General features: G+C 46.9%; 1 protein-coding gene across 1 annotated transcript; it reads right to left on the reverse strand.

Annotated features, from left to right (window-relative positions):
- Positions 1 to 340: 340 nt before the first annotated feature.
- Positions 341 to 4,564, reverse strand: LOC131937961 (mucin-2-like). Its single transcript, XM_059295753.1, has 2 exons — positions 4,475 to 4,564; positions 341 to 1,075 (listed from the first exon to the last, which is right to left on the reverse strand). The coding sequence occupies exons 1-2, from the start codon at positions 4,562 to 4,564 to the stop codon at positions 341 to 343; spliced, it is 825 nt and encodes a 274-aa protein (XP_059151736.1).
- Between the last annotated feature and the right edge of the window lie 18,643 nt (positions 4,565 to 23,207).

The following is a 23,207-nucleotide window of genomic DNA, read 5'->3' on the forward strand; positions in this document are numbered from 1 at the left end:
TTTTTAGGTGGAGAAAGTTGAGCTTAGGTTGATGGTGACTGAGGTTGATGGTGACTGGGCTTAGGTTGATGGTTACTGGGCTTAGGTTAATGGTGACTGTGGTTGATGGTGACTGAGGTTGATGGTGACTGGGGTTGATGGTGACTGGGCTTAGGTTGATGGTGACTGGGCTTAGGTTAATGGTGACTGGGGTTGATGGTGACTGAGGTTGATGGTGACTGGGCTTAGGTTGATGGTGACTGGGGTTGATGGTGACTGGGGTTGATGGTGACTGGGCTTAGGTTAATGGTGACTGTGGTTGATGGTGACTGGGCTTAGGTTGATGGTGACTGGGCTTAGGTTAATGGTGACTGGGGTTGATGGTGACTGAGGTTGATGGTGACTGAGGTTGATGGTGACTGGGGTTGATGGTGACTGGGGTTGATGGTGACTGGGGTTGATGGTGACTGGGGTTGATGGTTACTGGGGTTGATGGTGACTGAGGTTGATGGTGACTGAGGTTGATGGTGACTGGGGTTGATGGTGACTGGGGTTGATGGTGACTGGGGTTGATGGTGACTGGGGTTGATGGTGACTGGGGTTGATGGTGACTGGGGTTGATGGTGACTGAGGTTGATGGTGACTGAGGTTGATGGTGACTGAGGTTGATGGTGACTGAGGTTGATGGTGACTGGGGTTGATGGTGACTGAGGTTAATGGTGACTGAGGTTGATGGTGACTGGGGTTGATGGTGACTGGGGTTGATGGTGACTGGGGTTGATGGTGACTGGGGTTGATGGTGACTGGGGTTGATGGTGACTGTGGTTGATGGTGACTGAGGTTGATGGTGACTGGGGTTGATGGTGACTGTGGTTGATGGTGACTGTGGTTGATGGTGACTGGGGTTGATGGTGACTGGGCTTAGGTTGATGGTGACTGGGGTTGATGGTGACTGGGGTTGATGGTGACTGGGGTTGATGGTTACTGGGGTTGATGGTGACTGGGGTTGATGGTGACTGGGGTTGATGGTGACTGGGGTTGATGGTGACTGGGGTTGATGGTGACTGGGGTTGATGGTGACTGGGGTTGATGGTGACTGGGGTTGATGGTGACTGGGGTTAGGTTAATGGTGACTGTGGTTGATGGTGACTGGGCTTAGGTTGATGGTGACTGGGCTTAGGTTAATGGTGACTGGGTTGATGGTGACTGAGGTTGATGGTGACTGGGGTTGATGGTGACTGGGGTTGATGGTGACTGGGGTTGATGGTGACTGGGGTTGATGGTGACTGGGCTTAGGTTAATGGTGACTGAGGTTGATGGTGACTGGGGTTGATGGTGACTGGGCTTAGGTTAATGGTGACTGGGGTTGATGGTGACTGGGGTTAATGGTGACTGAAGTTGATGGTGACTGTGGTTGATGGTGACTGAGGTTGATGGTGACTGGGGTTGATGGTGACTGGGGTTGATGGTGACTGGGGTTGATGGTGACTGGGGTTGATGGTGACTGGGCGAGAGAGCTCAACTCTATTAGTCGAGTGAAAGACTCTTACAACATGGGCGTGTCACTGGCAGCAGACGACCAACTGTGGGCGCCGGACAACCGGAAATTGCCGGTCACCAGGTCATCGGACAATACGTTCGGACAGAAAGAGGAGCAGTTTTATACTTGGAGCAGTATTTCTACATAGTAGCAGTATTGTTTACATAGGAGCAGTATTTCTGCAATGTGATTAAGTTTTAATTCTAGAGCAGTATTTGTTAAGATCAAGATTTAATTCTAGAACAGTATTTGTAAAGATCAAATTTTAATTCTAGAACAGTATTTGTAAAGATTGAGATTTAATTCTAGAACAGTATTTATAAAGATCCAGATTTAATTCTAGAACAGTATTTATAAAGATCCAGATTTAATTCTAGAACAGTATTTGTAAAGATTCATCAAAATTTAATTCTAGAACAGTATTTGTAAAGATCAAGATTGAATTCTAGAACAGTATTTGTAAAGATTCATCAAGATTTAATTCTAGAACAGTATTTGTAAAGATTCATCAAGATTTAATTCTAGAACAGTATTTGTAAAGATTCATCAAGATTTAATTCTAGAACAGTACTTGTAAAGATTCATCAAGATTTAATTCTAGAACAGTATTTGTTAAGATCAAGATTTAATTCTAGAACAGTATTTCGAAGCACATTTTTAACGTAATCTAATACCAGGCTTCATCTTATTAGAAAAAAGTAAAAAGCGAAGTAAAGATTTTAATATTTTAAAATTTATTTGAAATCTGACAGTCTACGGAGACAGAACACTCGCGTTAATGTCCTGACAGTGACGTCATCAGCTAATGAATTCTCATCAACTTGCCAAGCAGAAGACTCGGTAGAGGGGTGGACAGGCGATGACGTGGTGTGGGTGATGTTTGGACGATTGGCAGCAGACTCTGGCACTCAGGTAAGCTGTCACGTGACGGCCGTACAGCTTTACCTCTGGGGAGGGGACGAGTGAGGCGGACCGAGAGTTGTGGGTGTGGCTAGGTAGGCCGGCGCTTGTTGAGCACCAACAGGAAGCTGCCACGTCTGCAAGTCTCAACTCACGGCCGGATGTTCCAGAAGAGATTGTCGCAATTTCACTGGCAGGCAGGAGTTCTGCTAGGGCCAACAAGGCAGCTGCCTAAGGGCCTCGCCTACCTCCATCCACCCCCCCCCCCCCCCCCCACACACACACACATAACAAGCTTTGTTAATTGCGTTTCTGATCTAAGTCTTTAATTAAGTAAGGACATAAACAAAGAGAAAAAACAAACTATAAATAGTAAAAGTTAAAAACAAGCTTACGGGTTAGAGGCTAGTCTATTTGTCTTCGTACCAGCAGCAAAACTTGTAGGTTAGAGAGTAGATGAATTAAACAAATATCACTTACAACAAACTTGTAGGCTAGAAAGTAGATAAAGTAAACAAATATCACTTACAACAAGTAGATAAAGTAAACAAATATCACTTACAACAAACTTCTGGGTTAGAGAGTAGATAAAGTAAACAAACATCACTTACAACAAGTAAAGATTACTGGAAGGCCGAAGGGTATCAATGTGAATCTTAGTATTTAAGCCAGCGGTTTTATACTGGCTAACAAATAACAAAGTTTGTAAACAAAGGGGACGAGGGAAGTTAACAAAACAGCCTCCGTCTTTACCGGCATTACGGTTACCTCACCGCTTTACGGTTACCTCACCGCTTTACGGTTACCTCACAGCTTTACGGTTACCTCACCGCTTTAGGGTTACCTCACCGCTTTACGGTTACCTCACCGCTTTAGGGTTACCTCACCGCTTTAGGGTTACCTCGCCGCTTTACTGCTACGTCATCGCAATACGGTTACCTCACCGCTTTACCTAGCATTACTGAGATAAGACAACTGACCAGAATAATGTAGATACTTGTCACATTTTGTCATGTAACTGACCAGAATATACATGTCAAATTTTGTCCGGCAAGATCTTGATGCGTGCTGTTCAAATTATGACTTCACAAGTTGACTTAAACCGCTACAGATATTTTACACGTCAGCAATCAGTCAACTTGAATAGACTGTTGGTTTGGTGCCTGAAAAACTATTTAAATAAACTTCTAATTTTTCTCGTTTCAAAATAGTTTCGGTCGTTGAATATCCCGCAGTTTAACAACGTTAGCCACCCAAATAGCCATTCCACAACGTTAGCCACCCAAATAGCCATTCCACAACGTTAGCCACCCAAATAGCCATTCCACAACGTTAGCCACCCAAATAGCCATTCCAGGTTTTCTGTCTAGTCTGTTAAATCATTATGTTTTTTTCTGCTTTGTACCTACACACTTACAAAAATGATACGTTCTATTCAAACGCAAAATCAAAATATATTATTTCTATACGTTCCATTCAACAACAAAATATATTATTTCTATACACTCCATTCAATCACAAAACGTATTATTTCTATACACTCCATTCAATCACAAAACGTACTATTTCTATACACTTCATTCCATCACAAAACGTATTATTTCTATGCACTCTATTCAATCACAAAACGTATTATTCCTAACTAAACTTCTCACGGTGTTAGCGACGAATTAAATATTTTAAAATCTTGTATTGCTCTCATTTTCACATCCCTGAAAAACCCCGAGCGTCCAGCAGCTTTTTGTTTCCGTCATTTCAAAATCTCCGACACGCGATAGTTTAAAAGGTTTCAAATGAAATACATTATTCAAACTTCAAATTGACATGATGTATATTTTCCAATAAAAGCGTTTAAAAATTGTGTCAGATCCCCCCCCCCCCACCAGCAATATCTACCATCTAATCCCCTGGGGTCGTCTTACCTGTGGAGCCCCACCCAAGTTTACTCGAGGGGAGAGGGGTGGGGGTATTGGAAACGTTGAAGAAATGTTGAACATTTTTGTTTTCAATTGGCGCCACTACACTTCAACAAGCCAGTGGAAATATTGAACAAACCACAGGCTCATGGAGATATAGACCTTTGGTGTGGTCCATTCTTTGTTGTGGTCCATTCTTTGTTGTGGTCCATTCTTTGTTGTGGTCCATTTTTTGTTCTGTGGTCTATTCTTTTTTATGTGAAGTCGATTTTTTTGAGCGCATAAACAAGATTCTTATTGAAAAAATTGCATTCCTTGGTTTTTGTTTTTGTCTAAATTCAATATCGTCCCACACCCCTCCACACCCACTCCCACACCACTCCACACCATTCCACACCCACTCCACACCCACTCCACACCCACTCCACACCACTCCACACCCACTCCCACACCACTCCACACCATTCCACACCCACTCCCACACCACTCCACACCATTCCACACCCACTCCACACCCACTCCACACCCACTCCACACCACTCCACACCCACTCCCACACCACTCCACACCATTCCACACCCACTCCCCCTCTACACCACTCCCCCTCCACAACCACTCCCACACCCCTACACACCCCTACACACCCACTCTACACCTACTCCTAAACCCACTCCTACACCACTCCCACACCCCTACACACCCACTCCACACCACTCCACACCCACTCCACACCCACACCCACTCCCACACCACTCTCCCTCCACACCCTCTCCCAATAAACATAAACGATGGATCAATAGCACAGAGCTAGGGTCTCAATGAATTATTAAATAAGCCTTCGGACACTTGGCTGTGTCCAAACGCCGAGGGCTTGACTTAAGTCACCCATCTGACTTTAGTCATCTTCGGACTTCAGTCATCCGTTTGTCTTCAGTCACCCGTCTGTCCTCAGTCATCCGTCTAATTTGAGTCACCCAAGATATGACTTCACACATACAAGTCCCCACTTATTGTAACAACAGCGGTCAGTGCAGTGCCACAGATAGAGAGCACGCAAGCAGTATTTAATGGGACTATTCGTTATGTCAGTATAAAGAATAGTTTTACCGTGCGTACATCTAGTAGAAGGAATGTATTGCCAGATCTATTAAAAATAAACCTGTCAGACTTGAACACTTAAGAAATAAACCGGGAGTGATCTCCCCTAAACTTTTTACAATATTCTTATATAACACTACGGGGGACAGCAACTCAGGATATAGACATGATTTTGTATCCACTTTTAATTACTTAAACTTTTTAAAATAGAATAGAATCTCGTAGAAAAAAGAATTGCACACCAAGTGAACACCAAATAAAATGTGTATAATAGTGCAAAATATTATTAGTACTTTATAAATTCACATGCTGATTTTTGAGAAATCAGAAAAAGCGTAAATTACTACTTCTGGTCAACGGAAGTTACTCAAAATTTGATAGAAGGCAGAGAATTAGATCTTTTACTTATATGTGAAATTCCATTTATCTATTTGAAACAGTACTCATGTTATACGCTTTTGAAAAATTCAAAGCAAAAAAGTTTCACTTCCAGTTATCGGAAATCGCTCAAACGTCGATACGGATCTACAATTTTGATAAAATACTTATATATGAAATTTTATCAACCTAGCTGTAACGGTACTCAAGTTATCTTGTTTACAGACACACACACACACAGACACACACACAGACATACGAAATTGCAAAACTATGTTTTTCCGACTCAGGGAAAACGTCGAGATTTGCAAAATTCTCGATTATTTTATTTTTGTGCACGATTACAATATATTCTCTTTAGTTCGTATACGAGAAAGTAAAAGGTCACAGGAAAAAAGTCACAAATATTTGCATGGTATTTGTCAGGATGTATTTAGTATTCAGAAATTGGAAATCAAAATTTGATTCATTAAATGCACTGTAAAATTGTAGATGTATGTGCATGAGTTGAAATTGTACGGTAATATTTATAACAGGTAAAATATCTTGTCTGAAGTATAAAGATTTATATTCCGTTATACACCATAAAACCATAAATCTCTTAAAGTTTATAAATATGTTACTAAAATTACACCACCCACTTTTATAAAAACCCAAAATTTTGTCACTTTTTATGTGACTTTATTTCTGTGTCTTTTTTCGGATACAATTTTTTTATTTTACTTTATCTGTGACTATTTTTCCTAGCAAAAAATGCAATTTTATTACAGTGACTTTTTTCCCCCAATACATTTTTGGTGACTTTTTTATGTAACTTTTTTCCTGTGCCTTTTTTCCTTACAAAAACTTTGACTTTTTTTCTGTGACGTTTTTTCTGTGACTTGTTTCCGCTGACCGAGCAGGCACCTACAGTGAAAGGTTACACGGTCGCTGTAATCTTACAACAAAAAACACTTTTAGTCACAATTCTTTTTTCCCATTGCGAGCAATGTCCTGGCTATGCCCCGAGTGAATTGTGTTTGCTTGAAATACGGTGTAGTTGTATTTTGGAGGGGTGTGGTGTATTTTGGAGGGGTGTGGTGTATTTTGGAGGGGTGTGGTGTATTTTGGAGGGGTGTGGTGTATTTTGGAGGGGTGTGGTGTATTTTGGAGGGGTGTGGTGTATTTTGGAGGGGTGAGGTGTATTTTGGAGGGGTGTGGTGTATTTTGGAGGGGTGTGGTATATTTTGGAGGGGTGTGGTGTATTATAGGGTTACAAGATCTGCCGTATGTTACACATAAGAGGCCGCCATATGATGTAAATTACAAGATAAACTGTCGCCATACAACATATGTAATGTATGCTATAAGATCAGTCCATCATATGCATGTAACAAGTGGTCGCTTTACAGTCTATGTTATAGAGACGTCGCCACTTTGTTGTTAGAAGATACTCTCATAATCCCACGGAGCAGGTGAAGTAGAGTTTACTTGTTTTGTGGCCACTATCCTTACAAGGTGTATTTCTATAAAAGTGACGAGAACTTTTTTTAATACAACCAACATACGACAGGTACTAATTTTCGCTGAGGACACTCAGTGATGTTTAACAAATATCCCCCAGGGACAGATGAATGTGTGTATATCACATGAAATGTCACGTTGTTGTCACACGTGACTTATGTCTTTGTTCTCAGTCATGTAATCCCAGCTGTTGTATATTTGAAGACGAAAATAATGTTCACGAATACAGACGTATTACAAACGCTGCATTATTTATACAGGTTTATAGTTTTTTTTCATTCAAATGTATACAATGTAGCAGCTTTAAAATAATGCCACACATACCACTAGGCCACCCACACCACTAGGCCATCCCACACCACTAGGCCATCCCACACCACTAGGCCATCCCACACCACTAGGCCACCCACACCACTAGGCCACTCACTAGGCCACTCACTAGGCCACTCACACCACTAGGCCACCCACACCACTAGGCCACCCACACCACTAGGCCACCCACACCACTAGGTCACTCACTAGGCCACCCACACCACTAGGTCACTCACTAGGCCACTCACACCACTTGGCCACTCACTAGGCCACTCACACCACTAGGCCACCCACACCACTAGGCCACTCACTAGGCCACTCACTAGGCCACTCACTAGGCCACTCACTAGGCCACTCACTAGGCCACTCACTAGGCCACTCACACCACTAGGCCACTCTTTAGGCCACTCACTAGGCCACTCACACCACTAGGCCACCCACACCACTAGGTCACTCACTAGGCCACTCACTAGGCCACTCACTAGGCCACCCACACCACTAGGCCACTCACTAGGCCACCCACACCACTAGGCCACTCACACCACTAGGCCACTCACTAGGCCACTCACTAGGCCACCCACTAGGTCACTCACTAGGCCACCCACTAGGCCACTCACTAGGTCACTCACTAGGCCACTCACTAGGCCACTCACTAGGCCACCCACACCACTAGGCCACTCACTAGGCCACCCACACCACTAGGCCACTCACACCACTAGGCCACTCACTAGGCCACTCACTAGGCCACCCACACCACTAGGTCACTCACTAGGCCACTCACTAGGCCACTCACTAGGCCACCCACACCACTAGGTCACTCACTAGGCCACCCACACCACTAGGTCACTCACTAGGCCACTCACTAGGCCACTCACTAGGCCACTCACTAGGCCACTCACTAGGCCACCCACACCACTAGGTCACTCACTAGGCCACTCACTAGGCCACTCACTAGGCCACTCACTAGGCCACTCACTAGGCCACCCACACCACTAGGTCACTCACTAGGCCACTCACTAGGCCACTCACTAGGCCACCCACACCACTAGGCCACTCAGTAGGCCACTCACTAGGTCACTCACTAGGCCACTCACTAGGCCACTCACTAGGCCACTCACTAGGCCACTCACTAGGCCACCCACACCACTAGGTCACTCACTAGGCCACTCACTAGGCCACTCACTAGGCCACTCACTAGGCCACTCACTAGGCCACCCACACCACTAGGTCACTCACTAGGCCACTCACTAGGCCACTCACTAGGCCACCCACACCACTAGGCCACTCAGTAGGCCACTCACTAGGTCACTCACTAGGCCACTCACTAGGCCACTCACTAGGCCACTCACTAGGCCACCCACACCACTAGGCCACCCACACCACTAGGCCACTCACTAGGCCACCCTCACCACTAGGCCACTCACTAGGCCACCCACACCACTAGGCCACTCACTAGGCCACTCACTAGGCCACCCACACCACTAGGCCACTCACTAGGCCACTCACTAGGCCACTCACTAGGCCACTCACTAGGCCACTCACTAGGCCACTCACACCACTAGGCCACTCGCTAGGCCACTCACTAGGCCACCCTCACCACTAGGCCACTCACACCACTAGGCCACTCACACCACTAGGCCACTCACTAGGCCACTCACTAGGCCACTCACTAGGCCACTCACTAGGCCACTCACTAGGCCACTCACACCACTAGGCCACTCACTAGGCCACTCACTAGGCCACTCACTAGGCCACTCACTAGGCCACTCACTAGGCCACTCACTAGGCCACTCACTAGGCCACTCACTAGGCCACTCACACCACTAGGCCACTCACTAGGCCACTCACACCACTAGGCCACTCACTAGGCCACTCACTAGGCCACTCACTAGGCCACTCACTAGGCCACTCACACCACTAGGCCACTCACTAGGCCACTCACACCACTAGGCCACTCACACCACTTGGCCACTCACTAGGCCACTCACACCACTAGGCCACTCACTAGGCCACTCACTAGGCCACTCACTAGGCCACTCACTAGGCCACTCACTAGGCCACTCACTAGGCCACTCACTAGGCCACTCACTAGGCCACTCACTAGGCCACCCACACCACCAGGCCACTCACTAGGCCACTCACTAGGCCACCCACACCACTAGGCCACTCACTAGGCCACTCACACCACTTGGCCACTCACTAGGCCACTCACTAGGCCACTCACTAGGCCACCCACACCACTTGGCCACTCACTAGGCCACTCACTAGGCCACTCACACCACTAGGCCACTCACACCACTAGGCCACTCACACCACTAGGCCACTCACTAGGCCACTCACTAGGCCACTCACACCACTAGGCCACTCACACCACTAGGCCACTCACTAGGCCACTCACACCACTAGGCCACTCGCTAGGCCACTCACACCACTAGGCCACTCACACCACTAGGCCACTCACTAGGCCACTCACTAGGCCACTCACACCACTAGGCCACCCACACCACTAGGCCACTCACTAGGCCACTCACTAGGCCACTCACACCACTAGGCCACTCACACCACTAGGCCACTCACTAGGCCACTCACACCACTTGGCCACTCACTAGGCCACTCAGTAGGCCACTCACACCACTAGGCCACTCACACCGCTAGGCCACTCACTAGGCCACTCACTAGGCCACTCACTAGGCCACTCACACCACTAGGCCACTCACACCACTAGGCCACTCACACCACTAGGCCACTCACCAGGCCACTCACTAGGCCACTCACTAGGCCACTCACTAGGCTACTCACTAGGCCACTCACTAGGCCACTCACTAGGCCACTCACTAGGCCACTCACTAGGCCACTCACTAGGCCACTCACTAGGCCACTCACTAGGCCACCAACACCACTAGGCCACTCTTTAGGCCACTCACACCATTAGGCCACTCACTAGGCCACTCACTAGGCCACTCACTAGGCCACTCACTAGGCCACTCACTAGGCCACTCACTAGGCCACTCACTAGGCCACTCACTAGGCCACCAACACCACTAGGCCACTCACTAGGCCACTCACACCACTAGGCCACTCACTAGGCCACTCACACCACTAGGCCACTCTTTAGGCCACTCACTAGGCCACTCACACCACTAGGCCACCCACACCACTAGGTCACTCACTAGGCCACTCACTAGGCCACTCACTAGGCCACCCACACCACTAGGCCACCCACACCACTAGGCCACCCACACCACTAGGCCACTCACTAGGCCACCCTCACCACTAGGCCACTCACTAGGCCACCCACACCACTAGGCCACTCACTAGGCCACCCACACCACTAGGCCACTCACACCACTAGGCCACTCGCTAGGCCACTCACTAGGCCACTCACACCACTAGGCCACCCACACCACTAGGTCACTCACTAGGCCACTCACTAGGCCACCCACACCACTAGGCCACCCACACCACTAGGCCACCCACACCACTAGGCCACTCACTAGGCCACCCTCACCACTAGGCCACTCACTAGGCCACTCACACCACTAGGCCACTCACTAGGCCACCAACACCACTAGGCCACTCACTAGGCCACTCACTAGGCCACTCACTAGGCCACTCACACCACTAGGCCACTCTTTAGGCCACTCACTAGGCCACTCACACCACTAGGCCACCCACACCACTAGGTCACTCACTAGGCCACTCACTAGGCCACTCACTAGGCCACTCACTAGGCCACTCACTAGGCCACTCACTAGGCCACTCACACCACTAGGCCACTCTTTAGGCCACTCACTAGGCCACTCACACCACTAGGCCACCCACACCACTAGGTCACTCACTAGGCCACTCACTAGGCCACTCACTAGGCCACCCACACCACTAGGCCACCCACACCACTAGGCCACCCACACCACTAGGCCACTCACTAGGCCACCCTCACCACTAGGCCACTCACTAGGCCACCCACACCACTAGGCCACTCACTAGGCCACCCACACCACTAGGCCACTCACACCACTAGGCCACTCACTAGGCCACTCACTAGGCCACTCACTAGGCCACTCACTAGGCCACTCACTAGGCCACCAACACCACTAGGCCACTCACTAGGCCACTCACACCACTAGGCCACTCACTAGGCCACTCACTAGGCCACTCACACCACTAGGCCACTCACTAGGCCACTCACACCACTAGGCCACTCACTAGGCCACTCACACCACTAGGCCACCCACACCACTAGGTCACTCACTAGGCCACTCACTAGGCCACTCACTAGGCCACCCACACCACTAGGCCACCCACACCACTAGGCCACCCACACCACTAGGCCACTCACTAGGCCACCCTCACCACTAGGCCACTCACTAGGCCACCCACACCACTAGGCCACTCACTAGGCCACCCACACCACTAGGCCACTCACTAGGCCACTCACTAGGCCACTCACTAGGCCACTCACTAGGCCACTCACTAGGCCACTCACTAGGCCACTCACTAGGCCACTCACTAGGCCACTCACTAGGCCACCCTCACCACTAGGCCACTCACACCACTAGGCCACCCACACCACTAGGCCACTCACTAGGCCACTCACTAGGCCACTCACTAGGCCACTCACACCACTAGGCCACTCTTTAGGCCACTCACACCACTAGGCCACTCACTAGGCCACTCACTAGGCCACTCACTAGGCCACTCACTAGGCCACTCACTAGGCCACTCACTAGGCCACTCACTAGGCCACTCACTAGGCCACTCACTAGGCCACTCACTAGGCCACTCACACCACTTGGCCACTCACTAGGCCACTCACTAGGCCACTCACTAGGCCACTCACTAGGCCACTCACTAGGCCACTCACTAGGCCACTCACTAGGCCACTCACACCACTAGGCCACTCACTAGGCCACTCACTAGGCCACTCACTAGGCCACTCACTAGGCCACTCACTAGGCCACTCACTAGGCCACTCACTAGGCCACTCACACCACTTGGCCACTCACTAGGCCACTCACTAGGCCACTCACTAGGCCACTCACTAGGCCACTCACTAGGCCACTCACTAGGCCACTCACTAGGCCACTCACTAGGCCACTCACTAGGCCACTCACTAGGCCACTCACTAGGCCACTCACTAGGCCACTCACTAGGCCACTCACACCACTTGGCCACTCACTAGGCCACTCACTAGGCCACCCACACCACTAGGCCACTCACTAGGCCACTCACTAGGCCACTCACTAGGCCACTCACTAGGCCACTCACTAGGCCACTCACACCACTAGGCCACTCACTAGGCCACTCACACCACTAGGCCACTCACTAGGCCACTCACACAACTAGGCCACTCACTAGGCCACTCACTAGGCCACTCACTAGGCCACTCACTAGGCCACTCACTAGGCCACTCACACCACTAGGCCACTCACACCACTAGGCCACTCACTAGGCCACTCACACCACTAGGCCACTCACTAGGCCACTCACTAGGCCACTCACTAGGCCACTCACTAGGCCACTCACTAGGCCACTCACTAGGCCACTCACTAGGCCACTCACTAGGCCACCAACACCACTAGGCCACTCACTAGGCCACTCACACCACTAGGCCACTCACTAGGCCACTCACTAGGCCACTCACACCACTAGGCCACTCACTAGGCCACTCACACCACTAGGCCACTCACTAGGCCACTCACTAGGCCACTCACTAGGCCACTCACTAGGCCACTCACTAGGCCACTCACACCACTAGGCCACTCACTAGGCCACTCACTAGGCCACTCACTAGGCCACTCACTAGGCCACTCACTAGGCCACTCACTAGGCCACTCACTAGGCCACTCACTAGGCCACTCACTAGGCCACTCACTAGGCCACTCACACCACTAGGCCACTCACTAGGCCACTCACTAGGCCACTCACTAGGCCACTCACTAGGCCACTCACTAGGCCACTCACTAGGCCACTCACTAGGCCACTCACTAGGCCACTCACTAGGCCACTCACTAGGCCACTCACTAGGCCACTCACTAGGCCACTCACTAGGCCACTCACACCACTAGGCCACTCACTAGGCCACTCACTAGGCCACTCACTAGGCCACTCACTAGGCCACCCTCACCACTAGGCCACTCGCTAGGCCACTCACACCACTAGGCCACCCACACCACTAGGCCACTCACTAGGCCACTCACTAGGCCACTCACTAGGCCACTCACTAGGCCACTCACTAGGCCACTCACTAGGCCACTCACTAGGCCACTCACTAGGCCACACACACCACTAGGCCACTCACACCACTAGGCCACCCACACCACTAGGCCACTCACTAGGCCACTCACTAGGCCACTCACTAGGCCACTCACTAGGCCACTCACTAGGCCACTCACTAGGCCACTCACTAGGCCACTCACTAGGCCACTCACACCACTAGGCCACTCACTAGGCCACACACCCCTTAGCCCCTCACACGATGGCCACTCACACGACGGCCACTCACACAATGATGGCCCGCCTTACAGAACTAAATCTTCCTTTTGTTCTATCGCTATTTTTAACCCCCGCTTTTGAAAGCTTGACGACGCGCTAGTATAAAATCTTGGTTTGCCCAACCAACTTTTTGCTGTAGTTCCCGCTGCAAGAAAAAATTGTGTATTAATTTTTAATTCCTGCGTCTTGTGGGAGATAGCTCTAATGATGAAGCCATTAAATCCTCGCGGCGGCGGTGTCAGGTTCCAGAACTTGGGTTTGTGTCTATTCTCCAGGGCTCCAGATCCTGATTGTGGCTGTAGAACGCCGTTCCGAAATTGATCTATAGAAAGCCTATTATCTCGTCGTTGTTATTGTCGTCGTCACTTCTCTCCTCACCACAACACATCATCACCGACGTCTCTTGTACAACAGCAACGTCGGATACTGCTGTCGCCATTTTGGTTTATGAATATCGGGTTGCTGTTTTCTTTCTCCGTTTCGCCTTAAAAGTTTCTAAAATGTTCATGATTATTTTATGAATTTTAACTATCGATAGAGCTGGGGGGGGGGGGGGGGGGGGGGGGGTGGGGGAGTGGTGGGGAAACTATGGACCGATCAGATGGGTGTGGCGTTAAGGGCGAGTTGATTGGTGTAAGGAACTGGGATCGTTGTGTCGGTATAAAGGTATTCTGGTAAAAAAAAAAGTAAAATGGTGATTGGGGGACTTGGTATCAAGGTAATTTGGTAACTTTGTTGATAGAAATGTTTTTTTTTATATTTTATTGATATAAAGATTAAATGGGTGATTCTATTGGTATAAAGATTAAATGGGTGATTCTATTGGTATAAAGATTAAATGGGTGATTTTATCCTTTTGCTGACGCCTGTAGGGCTGGACTGACGCCTTTTGCTGACGCCTGTAGAGGATGGGCTGACGCGCCAAAAGATGTGAGCTTGACAGGAGGGGCTGGCACGGTTTAGAGTTGGACTGACGCACGACGCATGACGCGGCCGCTTTGACCTCCAGAACATTCTCAGCTCAGCAGGCAACAGGTACCCGGGATCTGCGGTCATTGAACTCGGGCAGGACGTTGACCAAGTGCAAGTGTCGCGTCCCGGAGTTTTTACAACCAGCCCCCTAATGTGGAGCCTCCAGTGCAAGACTTCAAATCTCCGTCCACGTCATCAACTCTTCTATCTGAGCGTGAAATTTTTTCTGTTCTCTCGCACGCACATACACACACACACTCGCGCACACACACAGACACCCACACACATAAACACACCAACACTAACACACAGGGACATACACAATCCTATTATATCCAGCTTTGTGCTATAGAGCAAACCGAAAGTGTCCAGAATCTCTGAGTAGCCTGGCAAGTCTGGAAGCTTCGTACCCACGATTCAGAGGTCGACGTTCTGTAGTTAGGGTATCCTAGGGTACCTAGAGTCAGTGATAAACTGCTTATAACGAGAAACGATTTTTTATAGCAGATTCTCTAGTAGAGAAAGATTTTTTATAACAGATTCTCTAGCAAGAGAAAGATTTTTTTTATAACAGATTCTCTAGCAAGAGAAAGATTTTTTATAGCAGATTCTCTAGCAGAGAGAAAGATTTTTATAACAGATTCTCTAGCAAAGATTTTTATAACATACTAGAATACCCGTCATCCGTTGGATAACTGTGGGTTTCGGGGGTCATCCATCAAAAAACATCACGTCTGTCACTCAGAGGAATAGCGACCCTTCCCGGCGCCCGGGGACAAACTTTTCGATTTTTAAACCCCCCCCCCCAAGATTTCGATTTTCAACCCCCCTCGAACTTTTTATGTGCACCCCCCCCCCCCCCCCCCCCACCCACTCAAACTTTCGATTTGAACCCCCCTCAACCTTTCAATTTATTTTTCCAAACCATTTTGGCTCCCCAACATATGTCCCCCCCCCGCCCCCCCCCCCCACCCCCCCCCCCCTCCCCTCCCCCCTCCCCCTCCCCACCCCCCCGCCTCCGCCTCCCCTCCCGCCCCCCCCTCCTCGCTACGCTACTGCAGTGTCACTTATCGTCACAAAAAACAGACCCCACGTTCAAAAATATGTTTCTTATCTTTTAAAAACACCGAAAACACCGATTTCGGACTATCCCTTCATATACTGACGTCACATGTGACCTACTCAACTCTACTTCACCTGCCCAGTGTCCCGCCAAGTCTCAGACAACATGTTTTTATCGTTTAAAAAACGATTCCAGCCGAGCATGTCTCTGACCACACTATCCTTTCATATGCTTAGGACAAAGAAACAGATGAACTCTACTTCACCTGCCCTGTATCCTGCCAAGTTCAGATAGACAACTTTATCATTCACATCTAAAAAAAAAAATTGAAAAAAATATATCATTGACATATTGGTCTAGAACCTGTACCAACCGCATGAGAGCGGACTACGCTACCAACTTAGCTATTTACTCGTGACGGCACGAATGAATTTTTATACTATACTATGAGTCTCCTTATCCAACTTTATTTACGCGCGTAGATCTAGAACTAAGTCTAGTAGCAGCAACTTTCAAATTAAATTTTATCTTAACTTAGCCAAACAAAGATTTATATAAAATAAAGGAGGTCTGAAATTATCGAGAAAAAAATCTAGATCTAGATAGAATTATCTTGATCTAGATTCTACGACTCGTTTGCTTAAGTCTTAAGTTTAGTTTTTCTTGCTAGATCTAGAATCTAGATCTAGATCTAGATCTAATCATTAGCTACGCTCATAGGCCCGGAGCGAGCATTTCAAAATTACCATATTCCAAACAAAGATTTATATAAAATAATAAAGGTCTAAAATAGTTTAGTATATAGAAAATCATTATTAACTAAATCTAGATAGAAAATTATCTATATTTTAGATCTACGACTGAGCTATATTTAGAATTTACGTTTATAATTTAGCAAACTTACCGGCATCGAAGCCGCGTATGAATCTTAAGCTACGCCAATAGGCCCGGATCCAGCATTTTAAAATTTGCATATTCGAAACAAAGATTTATACAAAATAATAAAGGTCTAAAATATTTTAGTATATTGAAACTCATTATTATCTAAATCTAGATAGAATTATCTATATTTTAGATCTACGACTGGTTTGCTTAAGTCTTAAGTTTAGTTTTTCTTGCTAGATCTAGAATCTAGATCTAGATCTAATCATTAGCTACGCTCATACATAGTCATAGGCCCGGAGCGAGCATTTCAAAATTACCATATTCCAAACAAAGATTTATATAAAATAATAAAGGTTTAAAATAGTTTAGTATATAGAAACTCATTATTATCTAGTTATTATCTAGATCTAAATCTAGATAGAATTATCTATATTCTAGATCTACGACTGGTTTGCTTAAGTCTCGTTTTTTTTTGGATTGTATTTATTTATAACTATTAAATCTTTGATTTGACCTAGATCAAATAACTTTCTTGGACAAATTTTAGATCTAGAGAAATTTATCGTAAAACTAAACGAAAAAGACAGTTGAAAATTGATATAAGTGTTGGAACGTAATAAATACAGCAAACGGACGTATTGTTAAAGTTATGACCCACAGAAAATTAGATTTAGAACGCGTTAAACTTGTGAATGGGAACACAATTTTCTTCGATAGACGCCGCCATTTTATTGTACTAAAGAGTAAACAAAAACCTGTGACGTCACGGTCCCGCCGAGTGTAGTGGTCGTTTTAATCTTTTTAAAAAAAATGGGTTACTCTGCATATGAATAAATCAATAAATTAATTAACGTCTTTAAATAAATGTGTGATTAACAGTCTGTCTTAAAACAAAAAATTTTCTCTACCTACATACTATTTTACAGCTCTCCACGATGAGTGCAACCATGCGAGATAGTCGATCAGGCAAACAAAAAAACAAACAAACAAACAAAAAAACAAATAAATATTCAAACATGTAAACAAACTTGACTTTTAGTAGTATACTAGAATACCCGTCATCCGTTGGATAACTGTGGGTTTCGGGGGTCATCCATCAAAAAACATCACGTCTGTCACTCAGAGGCATAGCGACCCTTCCCGGCGCCCGGGGACAAAGTTTTCGATTTGAACCCCCCCCCCCCCTCAAACTTTTGATGTGCACCCCCCCCCCACTCACTTTCGATTTGAACCCCCCTCAACCTATCAATTTATTTTTCCAAACCATTTTGGCGCCCCAACATATGCCCCCCCTTCCCCCTCCCCACCCCCCGCCTCCCCTTCCCCCCCCCCACCCCCCGCCTCCCCTCCCCACCCCCGCCTCCCCTCCCCTACCGTCCCCCCCCCTCCTCGGTACGCTACTGCAGTGTCACTTATCGTCACAAAAAACAGACCCCACATTCAAATATATGTTTCTTATCTTTTAAAAACACCGAAAACACCGATTTCGGACTATCCCTTCATAAACTGACGTCACAGGTGACCTACTCAACTCTACTTCACCTGCCCAGTGTCCTGCCAAGTCTCAGACAACATGTTTTTATCGTTTAAAAAACAATTCCAGCCGAGCATGTATCTGACCACACTATCCTTTCATATGCTTAGGACAAAGAAACAGATGAACTCTACTTCACCTGCCCTGTATCTTGCCAAGTTCAGATAGGCAACGTTATCATTCACATCTAAAAAAAAAAAATTGAAAAAAAAAATTTCATTGACATATTGGTCTAGAACCCGTGCCTCCTGCATGAGAGCTGACTACGCTACCATTTTAGCTATTTACTCGTGACGTCACAAGTGAATTTTTATACTATACTATGTGTCTCCTTATGCAACTTGATTTACGCGTATAGATTCTAGATCTAGATCTAAAAATAAGTCTAGTAGTACTAACTTTCAAATTAAATTTTATCTTAAATAAGCCAAACAAAGATTTATATAAAATAATTAAGGCCTGAAATAGATTCTAGATGTAGAATTTACATTAAGTCTAGATCTAGAATTTACATTGAATCTAGTGACCTACATCTAGGCTAGATCTAGATCTAGATCTAGATCTAGATCTAGGCTAGATTCATAAATTTCCTTCGATAGCTGATCTTTAGATCTAGAGAAATTTATCGTAAAACTAAATGAAAAAGACAGTTGAAAATTGATATAAGTGTTGGAACGTAATAAATACAGCAAACGGACGTATTGTTTAAGTTATAGCCGGCAGAAAATTAGCTTTGTAACGCGTTAAACTTTTGAATGGGCCACAAAGTCTATGATGAAGTCCGCCATTTTTATCGTACCAAAAAGTTAACATATCAAGGGACGTCACTATCCCCACAAAGTTTATTCAAAGTATTAACATTTTTTAAAAAATACGGTTAATTTAACTATGAATAAATCAATAAATTAATTAACGTCTTTAAATAAATTTGTGATTAACAGTCTGTCTGCATTAAAAAATTATTCTCTACCTACATACTATTTTACAGCTATCCAGATTGAGTCGAACACATCACAATAGTTGATCAGGCAAACAAACAAACAAACAAACAAACAAACAAAAAAATAAATATTCAAACATGTAAACAAACTTGACTTTTAGTAGTATATAGATAGATAGATAGATTCTCTAACAAGAGAAAGTTTTTATAGCAGATCCTCGCCTTCTGTTAGTCCCCCTTTCAAAATTTAACAATCTATTCACTAGCTTAGGGCTGTTATAGTAGGTTATCTGTCAATATCGTTTGTAATCAACTGACATCGGGAGATAATGTCATTTAACTTTAATTGGTTTTTTCCAAAGCTGCTTTTGTCTGAGATTACGTTTTAATTACAAACTGTGCAGTAGAAATAATGATTCTAAATGTCATTTAAGATATCGTAGTCGTTGGATATTTCTAGTTAACTAGGCTCATGACTGACTGTCAACAACAAAGTTTGTTGCATGATAGATGGTGATTATAAATGATGGAGGGGAAGGGGGGGGGGGGGGGTAAGACGATAAATTAAGAGAGGGGGCCCGGGGACGAGAAAGAAAAGTTTCGCCTCCATGGTTGATAAAATAAAAACTCCTTGCTTTTCCTTGTATAAAATGTACCGGGCGATCTGTCAAATTTGTTGGTCTTGGTCTACATTTACAAATTGTTGTCTGTGTTTGTATAATGGACAAATTGTTGCCTATTTTTGTCTAATTGACACATTGTTGCCTATGTTTGTCTAATGGACAAATTGTTGCCTGTGTTTGTCTACATAGACAAATTGTTGCATGTGTTTGTCTACATAGACAAATTGTTGCCTGTGTTTGTCTATTGGACAAATTGTTGCCTGTGTTTGTCTATTGGACAAATTGTTGCATGTGTTTGTCTACATAGACAAATTGTTGCCTGTGTTTGTCTATTGGACAAATTGTTGCCTGTGTTTGTTTACATGGACAAATTGTTGCCTGTGTTTGTCTAATGGACAAATTGTTGCATGTGTTTGTTTACATGGACAAATTGTTGCCTGTGTTTGTCTAATGGACAAACTGTTGCCTGTGTTTGTCTATTGGACAAACTGTTGCATGTGTTTGTCTAATGGACAAATTGTTGCCTGTGTTTGTCTAATGGACAAATTGTTGCATGTGTTTGTCTAATGGACAAATTCTTGCCTGTGTTTGTTTACATGGACAAATTGTTGCCCGTGTTTGTCTAATGGACAAATTGTTGCCTGTGTTTGTCTTTTGGACAAATTGTTGCCTGTGTTTGTCTAATGGACAAATTGTTGCATGTGTTTGTCTAATGGACAAATTGTTGCCTGTGTTTGTCTAATGGACAAATTGTTGCATGTGTTAGTCTAATGGACAAATTGTTGCCTGTGTTTGTCTAATGGACAAATTGTTGCCTGTGTTTGTCTAATGGACAAATTGTTGCCCATGAAGCTGGATGACAGCATAAGTTGAGGTCAGTGACCTCTAATGTTGAGAAGCTTTCAAGGGCTGCCAGTGATTACACGATACCCCCAATGTTCTCAACTAATTAATAATTAACAGCTGACTTAGCTGATGCCACAGTAACTCAAGACTTTGTATTCTTGCATGGGTTTCTCGTCATCTATGGCAGACATTACGAGACATCACGAGACATCACGAGACATTACGAGACATCACGAGACATCACGAGACATCACGAGACATCACGAGACATCACGAGACATCACGAGACATCACGAGACATTACGAGACATCACGAGACATCACGAGACATCACGAGACATCACGAGACATCACGAGACATCACGAGACATCACGAGACATCACGAGACATCACGAGACATCACGAGACATCACGAGACATCACGTGACATCACGAGACATCACGAGACATCACGAGACATCACGAGACATCACGAGACATCACGAGACATCACGAGACATCACGAGACATCACGAGACATCACGAGACATCACGAGACATCACGTGACATCACGAGACATCACGAGACATCACGAGACATTACGAGACATCACGAGACATCACGAGACATCACGAGACATCACGAGACATCACGAGACATCACGAGACATCACGAGACATCACGAGACATCACGAGACATCACGAGACTTCACGAGACTTCACGAGACTTCACGAGGTTCCGCGAGCTGCTGGTCTCAAGGGTGACATCCGGTGTCAGTTGTCTTGTGACAATGTGCTGACATCCTGTGTCAGTGTCAACAAAAGACTTCCTGTTTGGAGTTACCAGAGTGCTATCTCTGTCTAAGACCATGGAACAAAAGATGATGCCCTGAACTCGGTCTGCTAGAGTCGAATGTCTGATGTCTTCTGCTGCAACTCAAAGGCCATCTCTAGGCTAGAGTGGCCTCCTGGCTCATGGCCATCTCTAGGCTAGAGTGGCCTCCTGGCTCATGGCCACATCTAGGCTAGAGTGGCCTCCTGGCTCATGGCCATCTCTAGTCTAGAGTGGCCTCCTGGCTCATGGCCATCTCTAGGCTAGAGTGGCCTCCTGGCTCATGGCCACATCTAGGCTAGAGTGGCCTCCTGGCTCATGGCCACATCTAGGCTAGAGTGGCCTCCTGGCTCATGGCCATCTCTAGTCTAGAGTGGCCTCCTGGCTCATGGCCATCTCTAGGCTAGAGTGGCCTCCTGGCTCATGGCCACATCTAGGCTAGAGTGGCCTCCTGGCTCATGGCCATCTCTAGTCTAGAGTGGCCTCCTGGCTCATGGCCATCTCTAGGCTAGAGTGGCCTCCTGGCTCATGGCCACATCTAGGCTAGAGTGGCCTCCTGGCTCATGGCCATCTCTAGTCTAGAGTGGCCTCCTGGCTCATGGCCACATCTAGGCTAGAGTGGCCTCCTGGCTCATGGCCATCTCTAGTCTAGAGTGGCCTCCTGGCTCATGGCCATCTCTAGGCTAGAGTGGCCTCCTGGCTCATGGCCACATCTAGGCTAGAGTGGCCTCCTGGCTCATGGCCATCTCTAGTCTAGAGTGGCCTCCTGGCTCATGGCCATCTCTAGGCTAGAGTGGCCTCCTGGCTCATGGCCACATCTAGGCTAGAGTGGCCTCCTGGCTCATGGCCATCTCTAGTCTAGAGTGGCCTCGTGGCTCATGGCCATCTCTAGGCTAGTGGCCTCCTGGCTCATGGCCATCTCTAGTCTAGAGTGGCCTCCTGGCTCATGGCCACATCTAGTCTAGAGTGGCCTCCTGGCTCATGGCCACATCTAGGCTAGAGTGGCCTCCTGGCTCATGGCCATCTCTAGTCTAGAGTGGCCTCGTGGCTCATGGCCATCTCTAGGCTAGAGTGGCCTCCTGGCTCATGGCCATCTCTAGTCTAGAGTGGCCTCCTGGCTCATGGCCATCTCTAGTCTAGAGTGGCCTCCTGGCTCATGGCCACATCTAGGCTAGAGTGGCCTCCTGGCTCATGGCCATCTCTAGTCTAGAGTGGCCTCCTGGCTCATGGCCATCTCTAGGCTAGAGTGGCCTCCTGGCTCATGGCCACATCTAGGCTAGAGTGGCCTCCTGGCTCATGGCCATCTCTAGTCTAGAGTGGCCTCCTGGCTCATGGCCATCTCTAGGCTAGAGTGGCCTCCTGGCTCATGGCCATCTCTAGTCTAGAGTGGCCTCCTGGCTCATGGCCATC

Source organism: Physella acuta, unplaced genomic scaffold, assembly GCF_028476545.2.
Source record: "Physella acuta isolate Inbredline_101_S28 unplaced genomic scaffold, ASM2847654v3 ptg000225l, whole genome shotgun sequence".
NCBI lineage: Eukaryota > Metazoa > Mollusca > Gastropoda > Physidae > Physella > Physella acuta.